At 46.2% G+C, this 20118-nt stretch overlaps 1 protein-coding gene across 1 annotated transcript in view; it reads right to left on the reverse strand.

The window, feature by feature from the left end:
• Window positions 1-19810, reverse strand: part of citb (citron rho-interacting serine/threonine kinase b) — a 43060-nt gene extending 23250 nt beyond the window's left edge. Inside the window, 9 exon segments of the mRNA XM_030103988.1 lie at window positions 265-390; window positions 3053-3193; window positions 3664-3717; window positions 3953-4006; window positions 4907-5077; window positions 12308-12427; window positions 12950-13093; window positions 14664-14771; window positions 19623-19810. Of these exon segments, the coding sequence (XP_029959848.1) occupies window positions 265-390; window positions 3053-3193; window positions 3664-3717; window positions 3953-4006; window positions 4907-5077; window positions 12308-12427; window positions 12950-13093; window positions 14664-14771; window positions 19623-19703 (999 nt within the window). The 5' untranslated portion in view covers window positions 19704-19810.
• Between the last annotated feature and the right edge of the window lie 308 nt (window positions 19811-20118).

A 20118-nucleotide genomic window follows, 5' to 3' on the forward strand; every position in this document is an offset into this window, starting at 1 on the left:
GCTTGTGTGGTTGTATCATGGCAGTGTAGGGGTATCAAGAGGACACCGTGTTATGTAAAACGAATTATTCTCTGAGCTCTGTGCATATAAGTCTAGCAGCTTACATTCAACATGATCTATAAATAAAATAAATGATTAGCCTGAGTCCCCCCCAGAATCATTATGTAAAATTGCACTTCCTCTGCAGTAATGCCACTGAGCTATGTTTATCTCACACCTCCTCTGATTATTTCAGCTCTGCACAGGGGATGAAAGGTGGGCTACCAGGATCTTATCTGCCATCTGCTGAATCTGCTGGGCTTTGCTCTGGATCTCATCCTTCAGCTTAGTCTCGCGCCGCTCCACCATCTCCAGCCGTTTCACCTGGTTCTCCAGGGTCTTCCTGCCGTCCTGCAGACAGAGGGACCAGAGGCGGGGACTCTTCCTGTTAGTTCGCTCCCGACTCGCTCCTGCTGGCAGAAGCCACCATCTCAAGAGCAGGGAGGTCGGCGGTACAGGTCCAAGCTTTCAGCCCCACATGACCTGACGTTTTCCAGCAGCTCATTGCTCAAAGCGCCACGCTGACTCCACCGGGCTGCTTTCTTCCCATAATGCACCCCGGTGTTCCAGGAAAGCCATGCACACACACACACACACACACACACACACAGATACACACCATGCGATGTTAAAAAAAAACAAGATTTGACCTTCAGTTCTGATGCTTTCACAGCCCCTGGCCGGAGACCAGTCTGTGGCTGTGTGGCTCCATATTTTGTGAGGATCTGTGCACCGTGCCACATTTCTACTGGACACAAAATTCATTTGTGCAACAATATAAACTACAGGAGCTGGATGGGAACACACAGGCCAGCTTTCACTCCCTGCAGGCTTCATTGAGCCCAGACTGGCAGCGACCTGGAGGCTGGGTCAATGTGTCTGCTGGCTTGAATCAGTTCTTTTTGTTAAAGAGAAAATTATTTATTTATTCAAGGGTGAACTAACAAATCGCATTAATGGTGCATTAATTTTGAACTATGATCTGAACTGTGAAGTGGTTCAAGACCTCTAAGAACAGCAGCACCACTGTGAAGCACGGAGGCGGCAGCATCATGCTCTCGTCCTCTCACTGAGAGGACCAGCAGCAGGGTGGTGAACCGCAGAACCGCGATGGTGGGTGAGTTCTCCAGCTCGACGACACAAAACATGCAGCCGAATACAACGAGTTCAAGAAGAAGCACATGAAGGAGATGGAGCCTCAGTCCCAGAGGAAATCCGTGGAGGGAGCTCAAACTTCCAGAAGCCGAGCGGCAGAATGAGAAACTGAGAGGATCTGTTTAGAGAAGTGGACTAAAATCCCCTCAGCGTTCAAACCTGGAGACCAACGGCAGCAACTGATTGTTGATTCTTAACAAGCGGCCGAGTATGTTTGTGAATTCTGTTCACTTCTTGAATGGCGGAAGTTTAAAAAGCCCAGAATAGATGTTTCAGTAATGTTACGCCATAACACACATAACGGCAATTAGTTTTACACGTTCATTAAAAACACAGAGAGCCGCAGCCTCAGCGACCGGGTTTTCTGGTAATTTCCCTCTGAAACGCTCGGCGCACAGCTTCTGAGCGGCTCATTTGCATTCATGTGAAATGGTGTAAAAGGTCTTCGCAGCTGCATTAGTTTAGCATATTTCCTTTTCTCAGACGCTCCTATCCGAGCTAACCGAGTCTGCTGTAGCGTTTGAAGGGCCGCTTTAGCGGAACTCATAACAACCAGCCTCAAACACAAAGTTAGTCCAACGGTGTGCAGCTCCCGGGAAGGGTTTCATCTTCAGGACATTTGCTCCTATTTATGAGGAGCATTTATTTCTGACTATACTGCAGCGAGACAAAGAGTTCCTGAAATTAGTCATGCGTAATTAGCGGTTATGTTTTTTGGATCCACTTCTCACAATGAGCTTGTTTACATGACCGTAAAAATGTGAAAACTGGGAGTCATCAGATAATTGTAATTATCAGATCTGATGTGTTTACATGAAAAATCAAAAAAATAAACAAATAAAAGAGGCAATGGTAGCAAAACCCTGGATTGCATATTAGGGTCCAGTATTCCATTTCTTCCAGGAGTTTCAGAACATCTGCTCCGGTCTGATTGAACACGGCGACGCCTGCAGTCTCACCGTTAACTGTGCTGCAATTTTCATCTCATTTAAGACGGAATTTGTTGCCTCTTCAGTCCAGAAGTGGCTCTTTGTCGGCTTTCCACTGCTGCGCGTCGAGATTGCTTTCCTCTGTCTCCTGCTCACGTTGTGATGAACAACGCTTCTTTTTTCTACTGTCAGTTATTTATGAAGTATATCTGATTAACTGGGACATGTGTATTAAATGCTATATGTTTATTAGTTCTGGATTGGTTTGGACTGAAATTATGCCATTTTTCAGAATCTGCCCGTTCCTCAGTGTTACTGTGTGTTTGATGGTAATGAGACGCTCGAGTGACAAACGTTTGACAAGTTAGTGAATGTTGTCTGTGATTACGCCGACACCCTGATGAGGGGGACTCAAAGCACGACTCCCTGCTTTCTGATTGTTTATTTCATTTTCCTGATATTTACTTCAGGAGTTCATGTTGATGAAATGAAACGCGCGCACGGCGAATCTCTACAGCAGGGAGAAGTTAGGTACGTGAAGGTTTATGGTTCTTTTGATCGTTTTGACGGCGCTGCTGTTTAAATCTGAACCTTTCCTGATGAGGAAACAGAAAAACGAAGTGTTTTCAGCGCAAACGGAGCCTCACTCAGCAGACAGTCTGGGTCTGCCTGAGCTACAGGAGGCGGCGAGCCGGCGGAGAATCAATTAGTGAAATGTCACATGCTCTCCCGTTAGCTCCGTGACAACGGTCACTGTCATCCTGTTAAAGACGGCAGACAGGTCTGTGCAGTCGGTACGACCGGAGTCTGTACAGGATCATGTTCGATTAACTCAAACTCTGGAGGCTTTGGCTGGAAGTTTGAGACTGTTGAAGAAGCAGAGACCCTGTTCACAGGTGGATGCTGCAGGCGGGCGAGCGCAGCCGTACCTCGGTCTCGCGCAGACGCCTGCGCAGGCTGTCGCTGGAGTCCTCCCGGGTCTGCAGGCGCTCCAGGTCGCGCTCCAGGCGCTCTTTGGCCACCCTCATGGTCTGGAGCAGGTCTGTGGCCTCAGCGCTGGCCTTCAGCGCCTTCACCGTGGAAGAACACACTTCGATTAGGAAACACATATCGGCATTATGCAAACCTAAAGGCATGAGAAAGGCAGATCGATGCGGCTCCACGAGCTCTGCAGGAAGTGAATATCGGCTGCAGCAGGTTATGTAATCTTGCCTCGCTACTTCTAAATATATTCATTTCTAGAAAGAGACACTTGAAGTTAGCATTGCTAATGACGCACAACAGTGTGATTGCTGATAATTATGCTGTAACTCCAGTTTTCAGGGGGGGGAAAAAAATACCCAAAAAAACACCCTAATTGTTTTCTGGCTGTAGACTCAATTTGACTGTCGACTCCTGATGAAGAGCGAGACGGAGAGAAAAGAAGAGGTCAGGAAGGGTAAAGAAGGAGTTTAAACACTCATCTGAAAGTGAAAAATGGAGTTTGGGAGCACAGGCTCCTATAAATTATTCATGAATCTTCCAAACAGTGAACTCCTACCTTGGCGAGTTTGTCCTGCAGATCCTGAATCTTCGAGTTCTGCTCGGTGTTGGTCTGAAGAGACAAATCAAGTTATTCTGACACACGACTTTACTTTTGTCCATCCTGGAAACGACGTCCAGTCTGAAGTCAAATCAAACATTCCAGCAAGAAAAACAGTTGTGGATGTCAATCAATGATTGGTAGCACTGTGTTTATAAAGCTACTACTACCAGTAATAATCATGGATTCATAACGTTTAATAAGAATCTAGTTGAGAACGGCGGCCTGAGTGAAATAATTCCTTTACCTTCTCCAGTTTGGTGATCATCTCGTCAGCCTCTGCTCTGCCCTGCTCTTTGGCCTGTGAAGAAACGCCACACCGTTACCTTGAAGTCCAAACGGAAACCTTTCGTCCACAGACGGTCAAACCTTGGTTTTATAGCTCAACTCCTTCAGGACAGCTGATTTATTACCACATCTCTCTGACAACAAAACATATTTTTCTACAGGAAAAACAATAAGACATCAGTTATTTCCATTTTTCAAATCCAGCTGTTTGTTTTATCTTTTCATGTGATTCACATGGAAGCCTATTTTCTCCTTTAGCATTATCTTCTTGACCTTTTCACCTTCAGCGTATTTCAGTTGCTCGACCAATAAATACCCACAACTGCAATTTTCCTCTGTTTTTTTTAAGTGATTACGGTAAGTATTTGTACATTTAGAACGTCTGATTTATTATGTTTTAACAAAACTTGGAAAAAATCACTTATAATTAAACTAAAATTCCAACATTATGTCATTTTTAATGATACAATTACAACGAAGCTTTGGAAAAACACAGATTTCTGTTTTCTATTGATTAAATAAAGAAATTCCATTAATGACTGGACTTTGTGTCTCTTCAGAATAAAAGCCTGAAACTTCTTGCAAGTTTTTAATGGCTTCACATTAATAGTGTGCTTATTTTACTTTAATAGCAATAAGACAGTTGTCTTTAAGTATGTCTGCTCCTGGAACAGAATGGAACCAGAGGAAGCAGAACCTGCTTTAAAAAGGTTTTAACACCTCGTCCTGAATGAAAACGGCCGTTCTGAATTAAACTGAACTAAGCGGCTGCTTCTTTCTGACTGTAAAGCAGAATTAACTGGTTCCTCGTCCTGCTTTCAGTTCATTTGTGCAGCGTTGTCGTATAAACGGGCCTGATGGAGAATGTGCAGAATGAGTCTGGAGAGCTGAGCCGTCGGCCTCCAGGACGGACCTTCTGCACCCGGTGCTGGTAGTCCGTGGCCTTCCTCTTCAGCTCCTCGCCGGCCTGCCGGGACTCCTTCAGCTCCGACTCGTACAGGTCGCTGCGGCGGCGGGCGGCCGACAGGTCCTCCTCCAGCTGCCTGATGGAAACCCGCATCTCCTCCAGCTGGGCGTGATACTCCTGCAGCACGGACGAGAGACGCCACACTCCCAGTTCTCCGGGCCACAAAAAGCGCCTAATGCACCTCCCAAAAAGCCTGCCACCAAGTACAGCCTGCCTTTTCAATTTTTTAAAATTGTGAGCACTTTATCCCAGTTACGTAATTATATTTTGTGAGCAGCCATTAAGCATGCCGTTCCAGCGCCGCGGCCGTCACTGTGTGAGCGGAGAGGGAAGCGGCTCTGCAGCGGCTTCGCCATCGTCTGACTTTTAATTTGAAGAAAACGCTCCTATTAGAGACGACAGCATTACTCACAGCTGTCGCCCATGAAAAACCCCCTGAGAATGAAACTCCTCGTGCGCTGCGAAGATGAATAAAAAGTAAGCGTATAAAAGGTGAATGAAGAGAAGGAAAAGTGGGCGTGGAGAATACAGTACGGTTCATCAGCAGGAGTCAGCCGCACATGTCTGTTAAACAGCAATTAGTCACAGCCTCACAGATCTAATTCCATCTGCTTCCAGGCAGCACGGGCCCGCCCGTCACTCTAATAAAACCCAGCATGCTGCTGCATCCACCGGCGAGTGGAGCAGACAGCATCAGACATGGTGGAGGGAGCCGTTAGGTATGTAACTGCCGATCGGAGGGGCCGGACGCCGCCTCGCCGCCTCGCCGCCGGGCCTCCGCACGGCACGGTACCTCATGGAAACTGTTGTTTCGTCATGTAGAGACGGGTTGTGTTCCCACACGTCCAAGAAAAACAAAAGTAAGCTCTTTTTTGATGAGAAAAACAAACCAATGTTGGGTTGATAGAACGCAGTGTTTTCAACCCAACTTTAAACGTTTTCATCTCATGAGAGACTATAACGACCTTCCAGACGTTTTAAATGAGAAGCACCGAGGAAAATGTATGTTTTTCACTGTGTCTGGATCCCACACGCTGTCGACGTTACGATCTTCTAATGTGAAAAACATTCGGTTGAGGGAGTGCAGTATGAAGGGTCTCATCCTCCTACACTCTGCTCCACGCCGTTAAAACATCCCAACATAACCGCCGCTCTCCAGACGCCTCTTCAAAATAAAGCTACCGCCAGCAGGTCCAGATACTGACGGTAACTTTAACACGTCAGTTAACTTATACCACTGCGTAATGATCATGAAAATACAAAAATAGAAATAAAACTTCGTACATTCACTGTTCTTTCCTGAGCTCCCACCTCTTGCAGTAAAAGCTTTCTTTTCGTTCGATTACTGCCACTTTCAGCCGACAGGTTTACACAGATGCATCTCAAAGTGTTGGAGGAGGAGAGTCGCTTCGCTGCTGAGACCGCCGCTCCCTCTAATGTCAGCTGTTCCGCCGATGCGGCGACGCCTCTTCTACCCTCAGACCGACACGCACCAAGGACACGCGCTACGGTAAAATCCACTACATTGAAGTCGATCGCAGCAGGAAATGATTCTCCAATGCTCAAAACAGCGAGTGGGTAAATTGTAACATGACTCAGAAGGCTTTTATCAGAGATCCAGCGTTCACTGTGAGGCTTTCGGCCTCGTCTTACACTCTTTCATCACAGACAACAGATCAGCCAATAGATCGTCTGTGTTTGGCTCGTATGTGGCAGGATAATGTGGCAGGGTAATTCTAAAGCTGAAAAATATATTCAACGTTTGTCCTGGAGGACGGCCAGCGTGGATCATATACTCCAGCAGGAAGCGCTTTGGAGGAACAGAAATGACATTCAGGAACAGATAATCAGGTGTGAAGTGGGCAGCGGCTCTCAGAAATGTCCATTTATGCTGCAGCTTCCACATTCAGCACCAGCGAGAGACTGAGACCTTCAAATCACTCATTATCGCGCTATTTCTTGCGGCTGCTTGCAGGTATTATTCACAGAGCGATGGCCACACCGTTCAACCATCATGCTTTACCTGCAATGAAGAAATGAGGCGGAAATTTACAACTACGTGCAAACTGTATGAACTTTGTCATTATCCTGTCGATGTAAATGTATTTCTTGGATGAGGTTTCATTTAAATAAGCAGCAGGACAACGTGACAAACATAAAGAACAACACTTTACTGATCAGAGCATCTTTTCTACTTTTTGTGAAGTTATGCTTTAAAATACAGACTACACCAGGCCATGATGTTGAAACACCGCTGAATTCTTCCATCTTGGACTGTTTTTATGTTTTTATATAAATGGAGTGTTTCCTACTGTTGTTTCTGCTGTTACTGACCCCTCTGTTTGTGTCTGTGCGCGGTGTGTAATCACATGTAATCATGTGAAGCTCTTTGTCAAACATTTTGTCGACCTAAACGTCATACACAAAACGAAGGACGGGGTTTGTTCAGGGTTCTGCAACGTTTTGGACCAAAAGAGCCATTTCTGTGACTTTCCACTACGTCAGGTTGGTTTGGAGCCATAAACCTTTAAAATGAAGAGAATGCAGCTTAAGGAGTTTCATGTATAGTTTTGATTCACAAACTAAAACTGAATCTTAGGATAAAATCATGAAGTTTTAACAACAGTTCAGAATAGTGAACCTCTGAACACATTTAACCATTTTTCTTACCTGAACCATTTCTTGTGGTTTTAACTATTTTTCCAAATTTTACTTGTACCTTATTTTTTTTTTTACTTTATACAGTTTCAACCAAGATTGGCAAATCCTTTTGAATAGTACAGTTCTGTGTAATTATAATGAAGTAACTTGAATGTTTATTCACATTTCATGTTGTGAAGGCTTCGTGGAGCCGCTGCAGACGCACTGAAGAGCCACATGTGGCCCCAGAGCCGCAGGTTGAACACCCCTGGGGTTGCCCAGTTGGTTGTATTTGGTCATTTTGCCTTATGCTTCTATAAATAAAAAAATTTAAAAATTGTCAATAATAGTGTTTTTTTTTTTCACTACTTTCAGGACGTTTATGAGATAATCTGTTTTAAGAGCAAAACTGTAAATTTTGACTTTATGCAGAAATCTGAGTGTAATACAGACTCGCCTCAAACTTTAAAAGAGTTGATGATTTTTTTTTTTCCACATCGAAAGATGAAACAGCTTTAAAACTTCGAACTGGACACCCTCACCATCTTTTCCATCTCTTCATACTTCTACTTTAGCCTCAGTTTTTCTTGCATTCTAGTATCGAGGCTTGTTCCGTTTATGATCCTCTGTGATGCAGCAGCAACCATGTGGCTTCCTGCGATTCTTCTCTTTTTTCTTTTTTTTTTTAAGTGTCTCTCTCACCGTCTTTGGCTGGGATTCTGCCTTTTTCTGTGAAAATGAATCTATCTGTAATCTCTACTACGTGTTGACTCAACACTGCATGGGTTCTGCATGAACACGATAAACACTGCAATCATACGACAGCGCGTGGGAGACAGATGCTTTTCAAGATGAAATGCTGGGTTTAGCCGGTGGAGCTGCTAAACAGCTGAGAGGGTCCAGAGGGAGCAACAAATGAAATGCGAGGCTACAGACGACGCACTCGGTTTGTTTCAATCACAGTTTGTGTTTAAAAAGAAGAAGAAAGATTTGTTCTTTTTCAGTCAACACTTCCCATCATGCCTTCGTTTCAACCTGATCCTAATTGGATGTTTTTGAACGTTTCACCGTCGGTGTTCAACTTTAACATGCATTTGAAAACGTCCTGCTGGTGAGCAAATCTTTATTTGTGGAACCCCTGGACAGAGGACATTGATTTATCTCCAGCCTTTAACAGCCTCTGGTTTTGGCCGACAGTCCGCAGCCTCGTGACGCCGTCAACAGAAGTGTTGAAATGAGATGCACGCTCGGCATGTGAGGCTCGGCTCCACACAGGAACCTGTTAAATCTAACATTAGAGAAGCACCAAAAAGCAAACACTGGGTCAACCAAACCCTTCCTGAAGCCGATCCCGGAGGGACCGGCGGGGGCAACAGAGAAGCCTTTTATACATCAAACGTCCCAGCAGACACTCATTTTAGCGTCTGGTTCAAAAGTGAACCAAAGTTTGAAAACAGCATGCATGCACAATGTTTCCGATGCTGTGGGCAAGTGAAATCATCAGAATCCTTTATAGGTCACACATAACTGTAAAAAAAAAAATAGATTGAGGCAGTAAATCCAATCTGGGCATCAAAACGTGCAGTGTAAATGTTACCGTTGTTAGAACAACACTTAACACTGTGGCTGCATCTATATTGAGGTTTACGCTGTTTATCGGCTGTAAAAACTCATTGAAAAGACGCTGAATTCTGCCCTGAAGTGTGTTGGAGTCGTCGATACGCAGCACATTACAACAATGCCATGAGTGGAGACGCTGTAGCCGAGCACTTGTGTGAGCTGTTAGAGTAAGAAAATAGTAATTTACAAACTTGTCATGCTTTTCAAGTGAAAATAGAAGTTTGACAATGGTTCAGTTATTGGAAAAGTACATTTTTAAATGGGATGAATAAAGGCCTTCGGTCCTGAAGGGCGAGAACGTCCCGCTGTGTATCAGACAGCCGGAGACCTGCTGTAAATCCAGGTGAGAACTCTCAAGAGTCTGATTAAGCCCCGGACAGAAACTTAGCGTTCTTGTAATTCACCTGTAGACAATTACAAATAGCTGTTTGTTAAAGGTTCCTGCAATATCCCTCTGTTTCTTTCATTAAAAAAGGAAAACTATGCAGTCCCTCCGTGTGGGTGAAATACATGATCACTCGGCAGATCAACTCCACAAACAGCTGAGTTGTGAGACGTCTTCTCTTACAGCATCACACGGTGTGAAGGCGGGTTCTACGACGTCCCACTGAACGTATGTCACGCACACGAACGGCTGTGTGCACAACGTTCTCGTCAAAGCAGCCCGGAACGTTCTCCACCGGCTTACGTTTCTTCAAGGTTCTACATGAAGTCACGGTGGGAAATTTCAGTTTCTCCAACAGCTTGAGCTCGGGCCTCAGCACCTCATCACGACAGCCTGCCCACTGCATCAGTGCTCCCTTCACTCGTAGGTATAGGGCTCTGGTCGCCATGGCAACCGTTGCACAATGTATTCGGCGCTTGGTTACCAGCCCCAGTGTAGGCTGAGGAAAACAGGTCGCTTTTCTATTACCTTTTAAAGGGAAGAAATGGGTGCGTGATGCCAGGGAGGACGATTTTTCACGCTCCTGATCTGTCAGTCTTTCATCAGGATAATACGCTCAGCTGGCGCCGCCGTCATGTGCCGCCGCCGCACATGCACGACTCCATGAGCTCACAGAAACCCTCGCCATGTGCTGCACACTCATCACATTTCAGGAGCTGAGTGTAAGTGTGTGCGTGTGTGTGTACAGTAAAATGCTCCCGTCTCTTTCTATGCTATCAGTATTCTCATATTCAAAGGCAGTTCCACTTGACCGGGCAAACGTTTTACGGCATTTTGATAGTTTACGAGCCGAAAGACGGATATTTAAGTATTACAGGATGAAAATGGATATGCCTGACTTTTTCTCGGAAACAAGAGTATGTTAAACGGAGTGCTTAAACTGGACAAACAGCTGGTACTGACTTAGTATGAGGTCTCTCTACTGATGAGCAGAAAAGAGAAAATCATGGTGGACAAAAAGCCGTTAAATGTAAAAACTCTTGTTAAATAACGAAGGGACAGATGAAGCAATGTCTGCTGCCGACATGCAGGAATCAAACACCAGCTGCTTTTACAAAGACTAGTATGAAGAAGACAGATCTCATTACAGTAAGATGAATAAATTCACCTGAGTAGACTGACGTAGAGATGCACCGATAAAGGACAAGCATCAGTATCGAGTACCAATATGAGTACTTTTTAAAAGTTGTAAAGTTGAATTCATACTCAAAACGCAAACGAAATGTGAAGCCTGAATGTGGCTGAAAACCAGCTCCAACAGCTGTAGAGCCTCGCTGATGTGTGAGCCTGGAACTCTTTAGCATGTAGCATGACTGGTGTGTCAGACCCCATACCCGATGCTGGTATCGGTATCGGTATCGGTGCATCCCTCGCTTGGAGCTATTAGACTCCAGTTTCTCTGGGTTGTTATGAACCTGAACTGAATTCAACACACCTGATTGTTTCCCAACGTCAGACCATCAAAGCAATGTCTGTTAAATAACGTGACTGATTGATTATTACCGCTAACTGATCAGACTCTGAACAAAGAGAAAGTCTCTTTCGTGTTGTTCTTTCAAATAAAACAGATATAAATGTAAATCCAGCTCCTGAATGCAGTGAAAGTCTGGTGTTTCAAAATCTGCATTCTAGTGTAGCTGCTTCTGTCTGCCATGTTAATTATCCACTCCTCTATTAAAATGCCATTAAATGTGAGCACTAAAGGAAAAACAGCCACAGGTACAGGTTTTATGAAAAAGCAAATGTTGCCTTTTTGAAGGGTCCAGAAATTTCAACGTTATATAAAACCAGCTATTTTAGACAAAGTTAAATATTTCTAAAAAAATCTATCAGGATAAAGTTTTAGTGAGAGTCAATAAGGTAGATTTAATGACACAGTGCAGTTAAAAGAGTCACTTTCTAACACTTGTTGAAAAACATGTTTCCTGCTTGATTGTTACAGTAAATAACTTTAAATTCCACCATTCAAGCGTTTCACTACGTGCCGTTAAGTAAACTGTGCACGGTGTGAGTTTAAAGTTAAATGTGATTTTACAGTTTCCCTCGATTCCCATAATTCATTGATTTCATTTAGAATTATCTGCTCTGCTGGAGAAGTTAATCACCAGGAGGGGGGAACAGATTTTATCTCCCCGTCCATAAAAATAAAAGAGGGTGGTGGGGTTATCCTCCCGGTCTCACCGGCTCCTGACGGACAGATCAAGACGGAACATCGGTTCCTCTAAAGCGGTCGGTCGTCCTTCAAAACTTTCTTATTTCCTGCCTTCACACAGCACAAAGGAGAAGGAGCTGCATGGACCATGAGGCATTTACCCTACAAAGACTGGTGGAGGTCCAGCTTCATGTGTCAGGCTAATCAACACCCCCAGCCTGCCCACACACACGCACGCACGCACGCACGCACGCACGCACGCACGCACGCACGCACGCACGCACGCACGCACGCACGCACGCACGCACGCACGCACACACACACACACACACACACACACACACACACACACACACACACACACTCACACACTCAGCCTGGATGACCTGACCTGCTCCATCTGACTGTCACCAAAAAGAGGATCAGCGGTCTGACTGTCCCACTGACCTGTGTGTGTGTGTGTGTGTGTGTGTGTGTGTGCGCGTCCTACCTGCTCCTTGATCTCCTGCAGCTTGTTGCTCTGCTCTCGGATGTCGTGGAGCAGCTGCAGCGCCTTGTCGTCCTCCTGCGTCACTTCCATCCGGGCCTGCTCCAAACTGCGCTTCAGACTCTGAAACGGAGCCACACATATGTCCGGTCAGCCGTCCGGCAGAAATAACACCGCAGATCCTGGAATGACGGCCTCAAGGAAGTGAATCGTCTTTGTTTTTCATCTGATCTATTTCACGCTGAGGGCTGCTAAACGGTGTTGTGTCCCAAAGGAGGCAGCGTCTCCTCCTTACATGAAAAACTATGGACACGAGCAAATCTGTCACATTAATCTTAATCCGGCATTCCTGGTTACTTCTAGTTTTATTTCCAGTTCATAATCTCTGATATCCCGGTGTGTTATTTCGCTGATTTGTCTCTGGCGCTTGTTGTTCCTACCATAACGCATCATGTTCGACGCCACGCAGTGACTGAAGCATCTTAAAGCCTTTCAATGGTTCGTTAAGCAACATTTAGCATCTGAAGCCTCGGATCTCTGTGGTGCTTTCAGAGGTCTGGAGTGTGAGCAGGATCCTCCAGGCCTTCATGGACCCGCTCTGTGCTCTGCTGCCGCCATGCTGGAGCACTGTAAAGATGGACTCACGCTGCATTCTGTGATGTACGTCGCCAGGTCTTGTTCCAGGATTGTCCTCTGAGTCTCTGACGCCTTCAGCTCAATGTCCTTCTGCTGGAGAACTGACTCGAGGTCAGACATCTTTCTCTGGACCAGTGAGATCTCCTGCTCGACCTGTTCAGAAACACAAGGCGCTGCAGTGAAGCCGCCTCGCTGCGCGGGGTCTGCATGCAGCTGCACTTGTTTGGTGCCACATGTTATTGGCAGAGATTGATGATAGAATTAGACTTGCTGTTATAACATTACAGGGCCTGAGGAGCATTAGAAACCAGAGGGACAGCGGGACTGGCAGCGCAGTCACAGCACTTAGGTTATGGGAGCACTGACACACACACACACACACACACACACACACACTCACAAAAACACAGCGACACAGCATGAGGATCAACCCGGAGTAGAATCCCTCTTGCATTTCCTGCTCTTTCTGTTTACAATTTACACACACCATGGAATATCACGGTTTTTCTTTCCCGCTTTTAACATTAAATTGTGCAGCGACGGTCCGTCGGAGGTCTTATATAACACTGGAGAACGAGGGAAAGATCCTTTCAGGCCATGAATGATTGAACAGTTTCCTGAGCGGCGGTGGCATGGAGGCTTCTGACGAGGAGGCGAGCGGTTCGCTCAGTGGAGAAAGTAGCACCAGGGTGACCTCTGAACTGCACTGTGGACTTACTCTCTTTAACTACCATGAATAAAGCAACTCAGTCATATAACTCTGCTCATCTTATGACCAAAATGAGAATGTTGTGTTGACATTCTAGTCTGTGTATTTGTCCTCCTGTTTAATACTTCTGTTGATTGACACGCTTTGTTTCAGGCTGTTTGTGGCAGAACTTTCTAAGGGTCAAACCTATGAATCTTTTTCACATCTCAAGATTCCCCCACGAGTGGAAAATGACCTTGTAAAATATCCCTGCAGCAAACGTTTCCAGAGACTGACTAACAGGAAGGACTTTGCAATGAACCAAATCGAGACCGAATGAGCGCGAGGATGTTGCCTAGTAACAATATCTCCAGCCTTCACATTCACAGTTTCAGTCGTCCAACTAAATTAGGCACAATAAGGTAACTTGTGATCAATACAATATCTGTTATTTTAAATAACAATAGTTTTTAGCATCTTAAATTTAAAGTGTAGGAAAGTCTCTTTCTCAGAGGATTGGGTTTGGGACTCAAAATACAAATTTAAAGCAAATGTGCAATTTTATCTGAAGATATAAATATTGATTCAACAGGAAATACAAAGAAATTATGTGTGGTCAATACATATATATCCTTGTAGTAATTTCAAACTCTTGAATAGCATTTTTTAAATATATATATTCTTAAAAATTACACTTTTATTGTAAATGCTTGAGTAGTTTTGTGACTAAACTCTTTTCAAGACTTAAACTTCAAAAGTTGAAAAAGTTACCATCCTGCCTGAAGAGGACTGAATAAAGAGTTAACGTCTTTATTTCTTCATATTTTAATCATTCAAATCAACCAAATTAGAGTCAAAGAGCAAGTAAAAGCTTCCTGGTATGGTCAGAGATGATTTGGCAATATTGTAATTTTCTGCTCATCCCACAAATGCATGTTCCTCATACAAATGTGGCATCATTTAGAGAGGAAACAAACGCACTTTTCCAAATTATTGCTACAACAATGACAAAAATCAACCAAATGAAAATGTTACCTGCGACATGTGTCCAGCAATTCTGGCTCTTTGGTGTTTTTTAAAGGAATGAGGCTGCTTCCAAAAGCGGGCGGGTTTTATCTCCACTTGATGGATGTGGTCGCTAATCTGTGAGGGAGAGAGAGAGAGAGAGAGAGAGAGAGAGAGAGAGAGAGAGGGAGAGAGAGAGAGAGAGAGAGAGAGAGAGCGCACAGAGATGATCGACAGAGAAAAGAAACATGAAAATAAGCAGTCCTCCTGCTAAGCTGCTCTCGAAAACTGAAGGGCTGACTCAATGCTCTTATGTAAAACACTTGGATTTCATAATCGCACTGTATAGGTGAACTTCTCCAGCATCCACTTCAACGCTTCACCTTCCATACAGGCACTGTGCGCCGTGTCACACAAATACAACCAACACTGTCCATGTACTGCTCTGTTGATGCTGTTTAAGTGTTTCTGCCGCTGCCGTGTAAACGGCTGTCGTTTTCAAAACGTTGCTGTGTAAACGGGGCCTGGAACCAGACTGAAGGCAGGTGGCATGTTTGGTTTTTCACACTGACCACACCAACTCTAACCTTCTGTTCTCCAAACTCCCCCTGACATCAAGGCTTTGAGGCTAACGCTAGTTAGCATCACTGGGATCTCAGCTCTGGTCTCCATGCTGTGTTGTGTCCGCTGCTCTCAAAAAAATACAGTTTAAAAAAGAAAAATCAACGTTTCCATTGAAATTTTAACCACTTTCCTGGCTTGTGGATTGGTTTTTGGACCACGGGCCTTATGTTTGGCACCCCTGGTCTCAGCAGTAGTTGGGCCTCTTCAGCACTACTGGAAACATTCGATATGTTTTTCTGCTTTACTGGAGGCAAAATTTGTTCGCTCAGATTAACAAATTCAGTGTTATTTACATTCCACACGGCGGCCAAACTTTCGGGGTTGTAGATAATTTCCTGCTCGTTGCAGCATGCTTTTGAAGCTTAAACTAAATCCTATTGCTGACTTCAATAACCGTGAAAAGCGTTTGACAAGCCAGCACTCGAGACCTGAGAAATTCACACAGCACATAGAGCCAGTCGTTCCAGATCAGCGGCGCCTTCCACAGCAACGCCTAATCATACAGTGAAACGACGTGCTGATGACTCTGGGATACAGCGTGTCGATCACAGTTCGGGCTTGGCGTGAGTGAACCGGCGGCGAGATGCATCACCACGACGTGCCGGCCGAACACGCAATCATATTCCAGCTCGGCAGAGGCTATAAATAGCTCGCTCGTGTTCACACAACAGCCTCTTTTACCACCACTGGATATATTTGGCAGCTTTTGTGATCAAGTCGCAGGCAGAAGAATGAGCGACAGAGGGAGAGAGTCTATTAAAAGCACAGGCTCGCCTCCCACTCCTTCCTACAGTAACATGCTCAGGCTCAACTATGTGTTCTTGCATTACAGTTCTGTGCTGATAAGAAGTCCTGCTGTTGGTCCGGCTGTATTTCTTAGCTGAGCGTCGTCGGGGGAAGCTCGCCGTCTTGTCACGCCTCACATGTATAAGAAAACAATAGTATGCAGATGAGCGGAGAGCATCAGGAATCTCTGGAGACGGCTCTGGCAGCGAGCTAATACTTTCCCAGAAACGTGACTGATGTAATCACCGGGCTTTTATCATCGTTTTGGGGGGGGTGTTTACAACTGCACCAGCCGCACAGCATGCGCCCGAGTTGCATCTTGATATTATTGCCTGAATTTCCAGTTTCATTGGCGCGATGCGATGCAGGAGCAGGTGGCTCGTAATGAAGGCTGATGCCTTCAGCCGAGGTGAGCTTCCTCATGCACCTGCTGATCCTCAGCCACGTCTACCAGGGAGGGGACGTCGGCGTGGTGAAAACAAGCTTCCCGTCTGCAGGTGTGAGCCTGTGGAAGCAGGGGGAGGCCCTGGCTGGTGCATCCTGACGGCTCCGAGAGGGCCAGACCCTCTAATGAAGTCTCACACAGCTATATGTGCTGCCACTCTGACAACACCGTGTGATTTAGTGTTGTTTACTTTTAACGAAGTAGAGAACTTCCTCCACTCGCAGCCAGTGGTCACGTTGGTGGTTTCGGGGTGCCATCTTTGCTTGAGGCGCCAGATGGGATTCGGATCTGGCTGTCTTCCTCCTTGATTCAAGCGCTCGCTGACTGCCCATAATGAGGCCGGCTAACAGACTGTGCAGCTGGGCTCCTCCTCTGCAATAATTAGCTCCCTGAAAGCACTTCCTGATAACTATACTTTGAGAAGCCCATCGCAAGTACAGCAGAGAGTCGGACCGGCGGAGTGGACGACATCTCCAACAGACCTTACTGGAAATGATCCGTCCAGCCGGGAACGAAACGCTCGCTGCGGTTGGGTTTTGTAATCTCCGTGAGCAACATAATGACAGGATCTGCAATCGGGAATATGTGACAAATACTACTCATTTGTGAGAGCTCGTCAACAACAGCGCTCAACGTTCACAGATCGACATCGGCTTCCAACTTAGTCGAGGAGCTCTTTATCGTGGGCTGAATAATGTGTGCTGGGCGGTGAGTCAGAGTTGTTGAAGAGGAGGAGAGCGGAGAGAGGTTGCATCCCAGTCATGGTGTTGCTCTACATTCAGTCTGGGTGACCAGGGGCCGGTGCCACTGCAGGGGCCGTGGGCAGCGCTGAATCACAGACCTGTTGCAGCACGGTAGTGACACAAGCTCCACTGTCCCCCTTCCATCCTTCATATCAAACTCTCTACATATCCAAGCACGCCTATTGTCATGACAACAAGTCAGCAACACACGCCAAGCAAGACGGACTGAGAGGCTCCGAGCAGCACTTCTGGGATTCAAACAGGACTGTCCAGAACCGAAACCCTCCGCGACCGTCCGCAGCACATCAGAGACTGATTTAAACTCTCATCTCGGAAATGTACGCTTGATATTGACTCACAGGCATAATTTATAAGGTCATCCCTGTGAAAATCTGAATATCTGCATTGATGTTTTTCAAACTGATGCAGCAGGAGAAATTCTCTCCTCGTACAAGAGACCAAACTGGTCAGAAAAATCGACTCCATGTTAGAAAAACTGGCCTTGACAGTTGCACTTCTTAGCCACCAGCATCCAGACAGGGATGGGAAGATATCCTTTAAACTGGTCAACTATTCTTCTATCTTCTATACAGGCTCCATCCAAGGCAAGGAGCTGGAGCTGATCCAGGCTGACAATGAGTGTGAGGCGGGGGACGTCCATCACAGGACCGGACTGTGTTTCAGTCAGACAATCCCTCCATCTGCTAGATCGCTTTCTCCAACTGAGGGTTTGGGATACTGGAAGCGATCCCAGCCGACGAAGGTTGGTACTTCTACTGGTAACCGACCTTTAAAAAGTGACACTGTACCATAAAGGGTGACTACTGTGGGTCCCTGAGGATGACCCCTGACCCCCATCGATTCCCTGAGGGGATTACTAAAGTATGAGAAGTTAATGAAATAAGCCAAAAGACACGACACTGTTCACAGAGCTCAGTGCTCTGAGGCAGAACCACCCCCACCACCAGCGCTGGTCCAGCTGAGCTGACTCTGGCAGTCTGAGGGTGAGCAGAGCACTTCAGAACCGCAGCCTATCATTATATCACAGACCCAAATGACAAAGAGGATCCGTGTGGGCTTCTAAAGAAGCCTTCCGGGAGCAGAGTGCTCTCCCTCTCTCTGCTCTGGAGCTGTTTTTGGACCACACACTGATGTCTTTCACTCCCTCTTTGCCATTTTTATCAGTCAGCTCTGCCTTTACAAACAGGTAAGTACAGATTAGACGGCAGCTGACGTGCCTGCAGTTCTCCAGCCGCTCATTTAGACGAGCTACAGGCGGCAGATCAAACATTTCAAAGCGTTTTCAGAACTGAGCTTGAACTGTATCAACCTGTTGGAGCACAATGAACACTAAATGGGTTTTGTTTAGGGTTCAAGTGTCTTAGGCGAGGAAACTTTGACACATGGACATGGCCAGATGGACTGATGGTAATCAACTGAGACTTTGGCATTGTTTTGTAGAGTGAATGTGAGTGTGTGAGTCTGTTTCTATTTGTTTCTCCTGTGATGGACTGCTGATCGGTCTATTGATCGACTCCAGCGTCCTGCCAAACGGAAGCAGGGAGGATTTCCATATGTTCTCCGTCTTTATGGATACAGTATTTTGTTTCGGTTCCTGTTCCTGCTGTCATGAATCTGTGACAGAAGCAGCCTCCTTCACCTCCACCACCCTGCTCTGGTGAAACCTGCTGTTACCATAGAGATGCTTTCCTCCAACCGGAGTCTTCATCTTCTTGTACTTTTTCCTTCAGACTTTGTCATGTCAGCCTTTCTGCATCGATCTCAAGCAGTAACCACCTTAGAGCCCTGACCAAGTCGCTGTTTATTCTCCTCCATTTAGATCAACTTTTGCCCAAAACTTCTTCACTTTTAGGTGAAAATAATCACATTCCTTAAAAAAAAGAGAAGAAACTTGCTGTTGTTCTTATTATGTGCAAATAGAAAGAGCGTAGAGTTTTGAACACGGCCCCGGGGACTGATTGCCATCTGTACGAGTGTATGCTACAGTGAGCGGAGCGACGAGGAGAGATGGGCAAACGGAGACACAGCATTTCAGTGTCGTGACCAAGAATAGTGCTCAGCCCTGATAGATGAGATACAGCTGCAGCAGACGCTCGCTGCTCCCAGCATCCTCGCATGGCTCTGTAAACCCTCCGCTGGAGTGTCAGTCAGTCCGTCAGCCTGCCCGGGAGTACTTCAAACACACTCACATGCATCCTCCACAGCAGTTTCTGAGGTGCCAAGCAGACGTCGTGGCTCCATCCTCTCCCCCCGACCCTGGCGTTAACCCCCACCCCCCCGCCCCTCCTTCCCCCCACCCCTCCTTCCCCCCACCCACCCACCTTCCTCATGTTTGACAGGAGCGCTGAGTGAAAACAGTATCGCACTTACTGGGAGACGGCTGCAGCCGGCAGGTTTTTTCCCGTGAAGCTCCTCAGACGCGGCACCTCCTCGTCCAGTCAGCCCGCACATGTGGGGTCTCCCTGGGAAGCCACCAGCCGGAACCAGAGCGCCGCTGCTTCATCAGATTCGGGGATGTCATCCTCACTGGGGAGAAAGTGGAGCCGAAGAGGAGAGAGGGAGAGAGAGAGAGAGAGAGAGAGAGAGGAAGATGCGCTGTGGCAGGGCAGGAGAGCTGTGAGGCAGTGAGAGCTGGCTGAGATTACTGCTTACAGCGAGCGCAGAGAGGGAGGAGGTGGACCACCACACACCAACGGCATCGCAGACGAATACAGCACCTTCCTCTCTCTCTCTCTCTCTCTCTCTCTCCTTACCAATAACGTCTTGATGCATGCAGGTCAAGAATTCTCAAAAATGTTCCGTTGATCACTTTCTTTGCACAAGGACCCTTTTTTTTTTAAAGCAGCTCAAAACTCCGCAGCAGCAC

Source organism: Salarias fasciatus, chromosome 12 (genome assembly GCF_902148845.1).
Source record: "Salarias fasciatus chromosome 12, fSalaFa1.1, whole genome shotgun sequence".
Classification (NCBI taxonomy): domain Eukaryota; kingdom Metazoa; phylum Chordata; class Actinopteri; order Blenniiformes; family Blenniidae; genus Salarias; species Salarias fasciatus.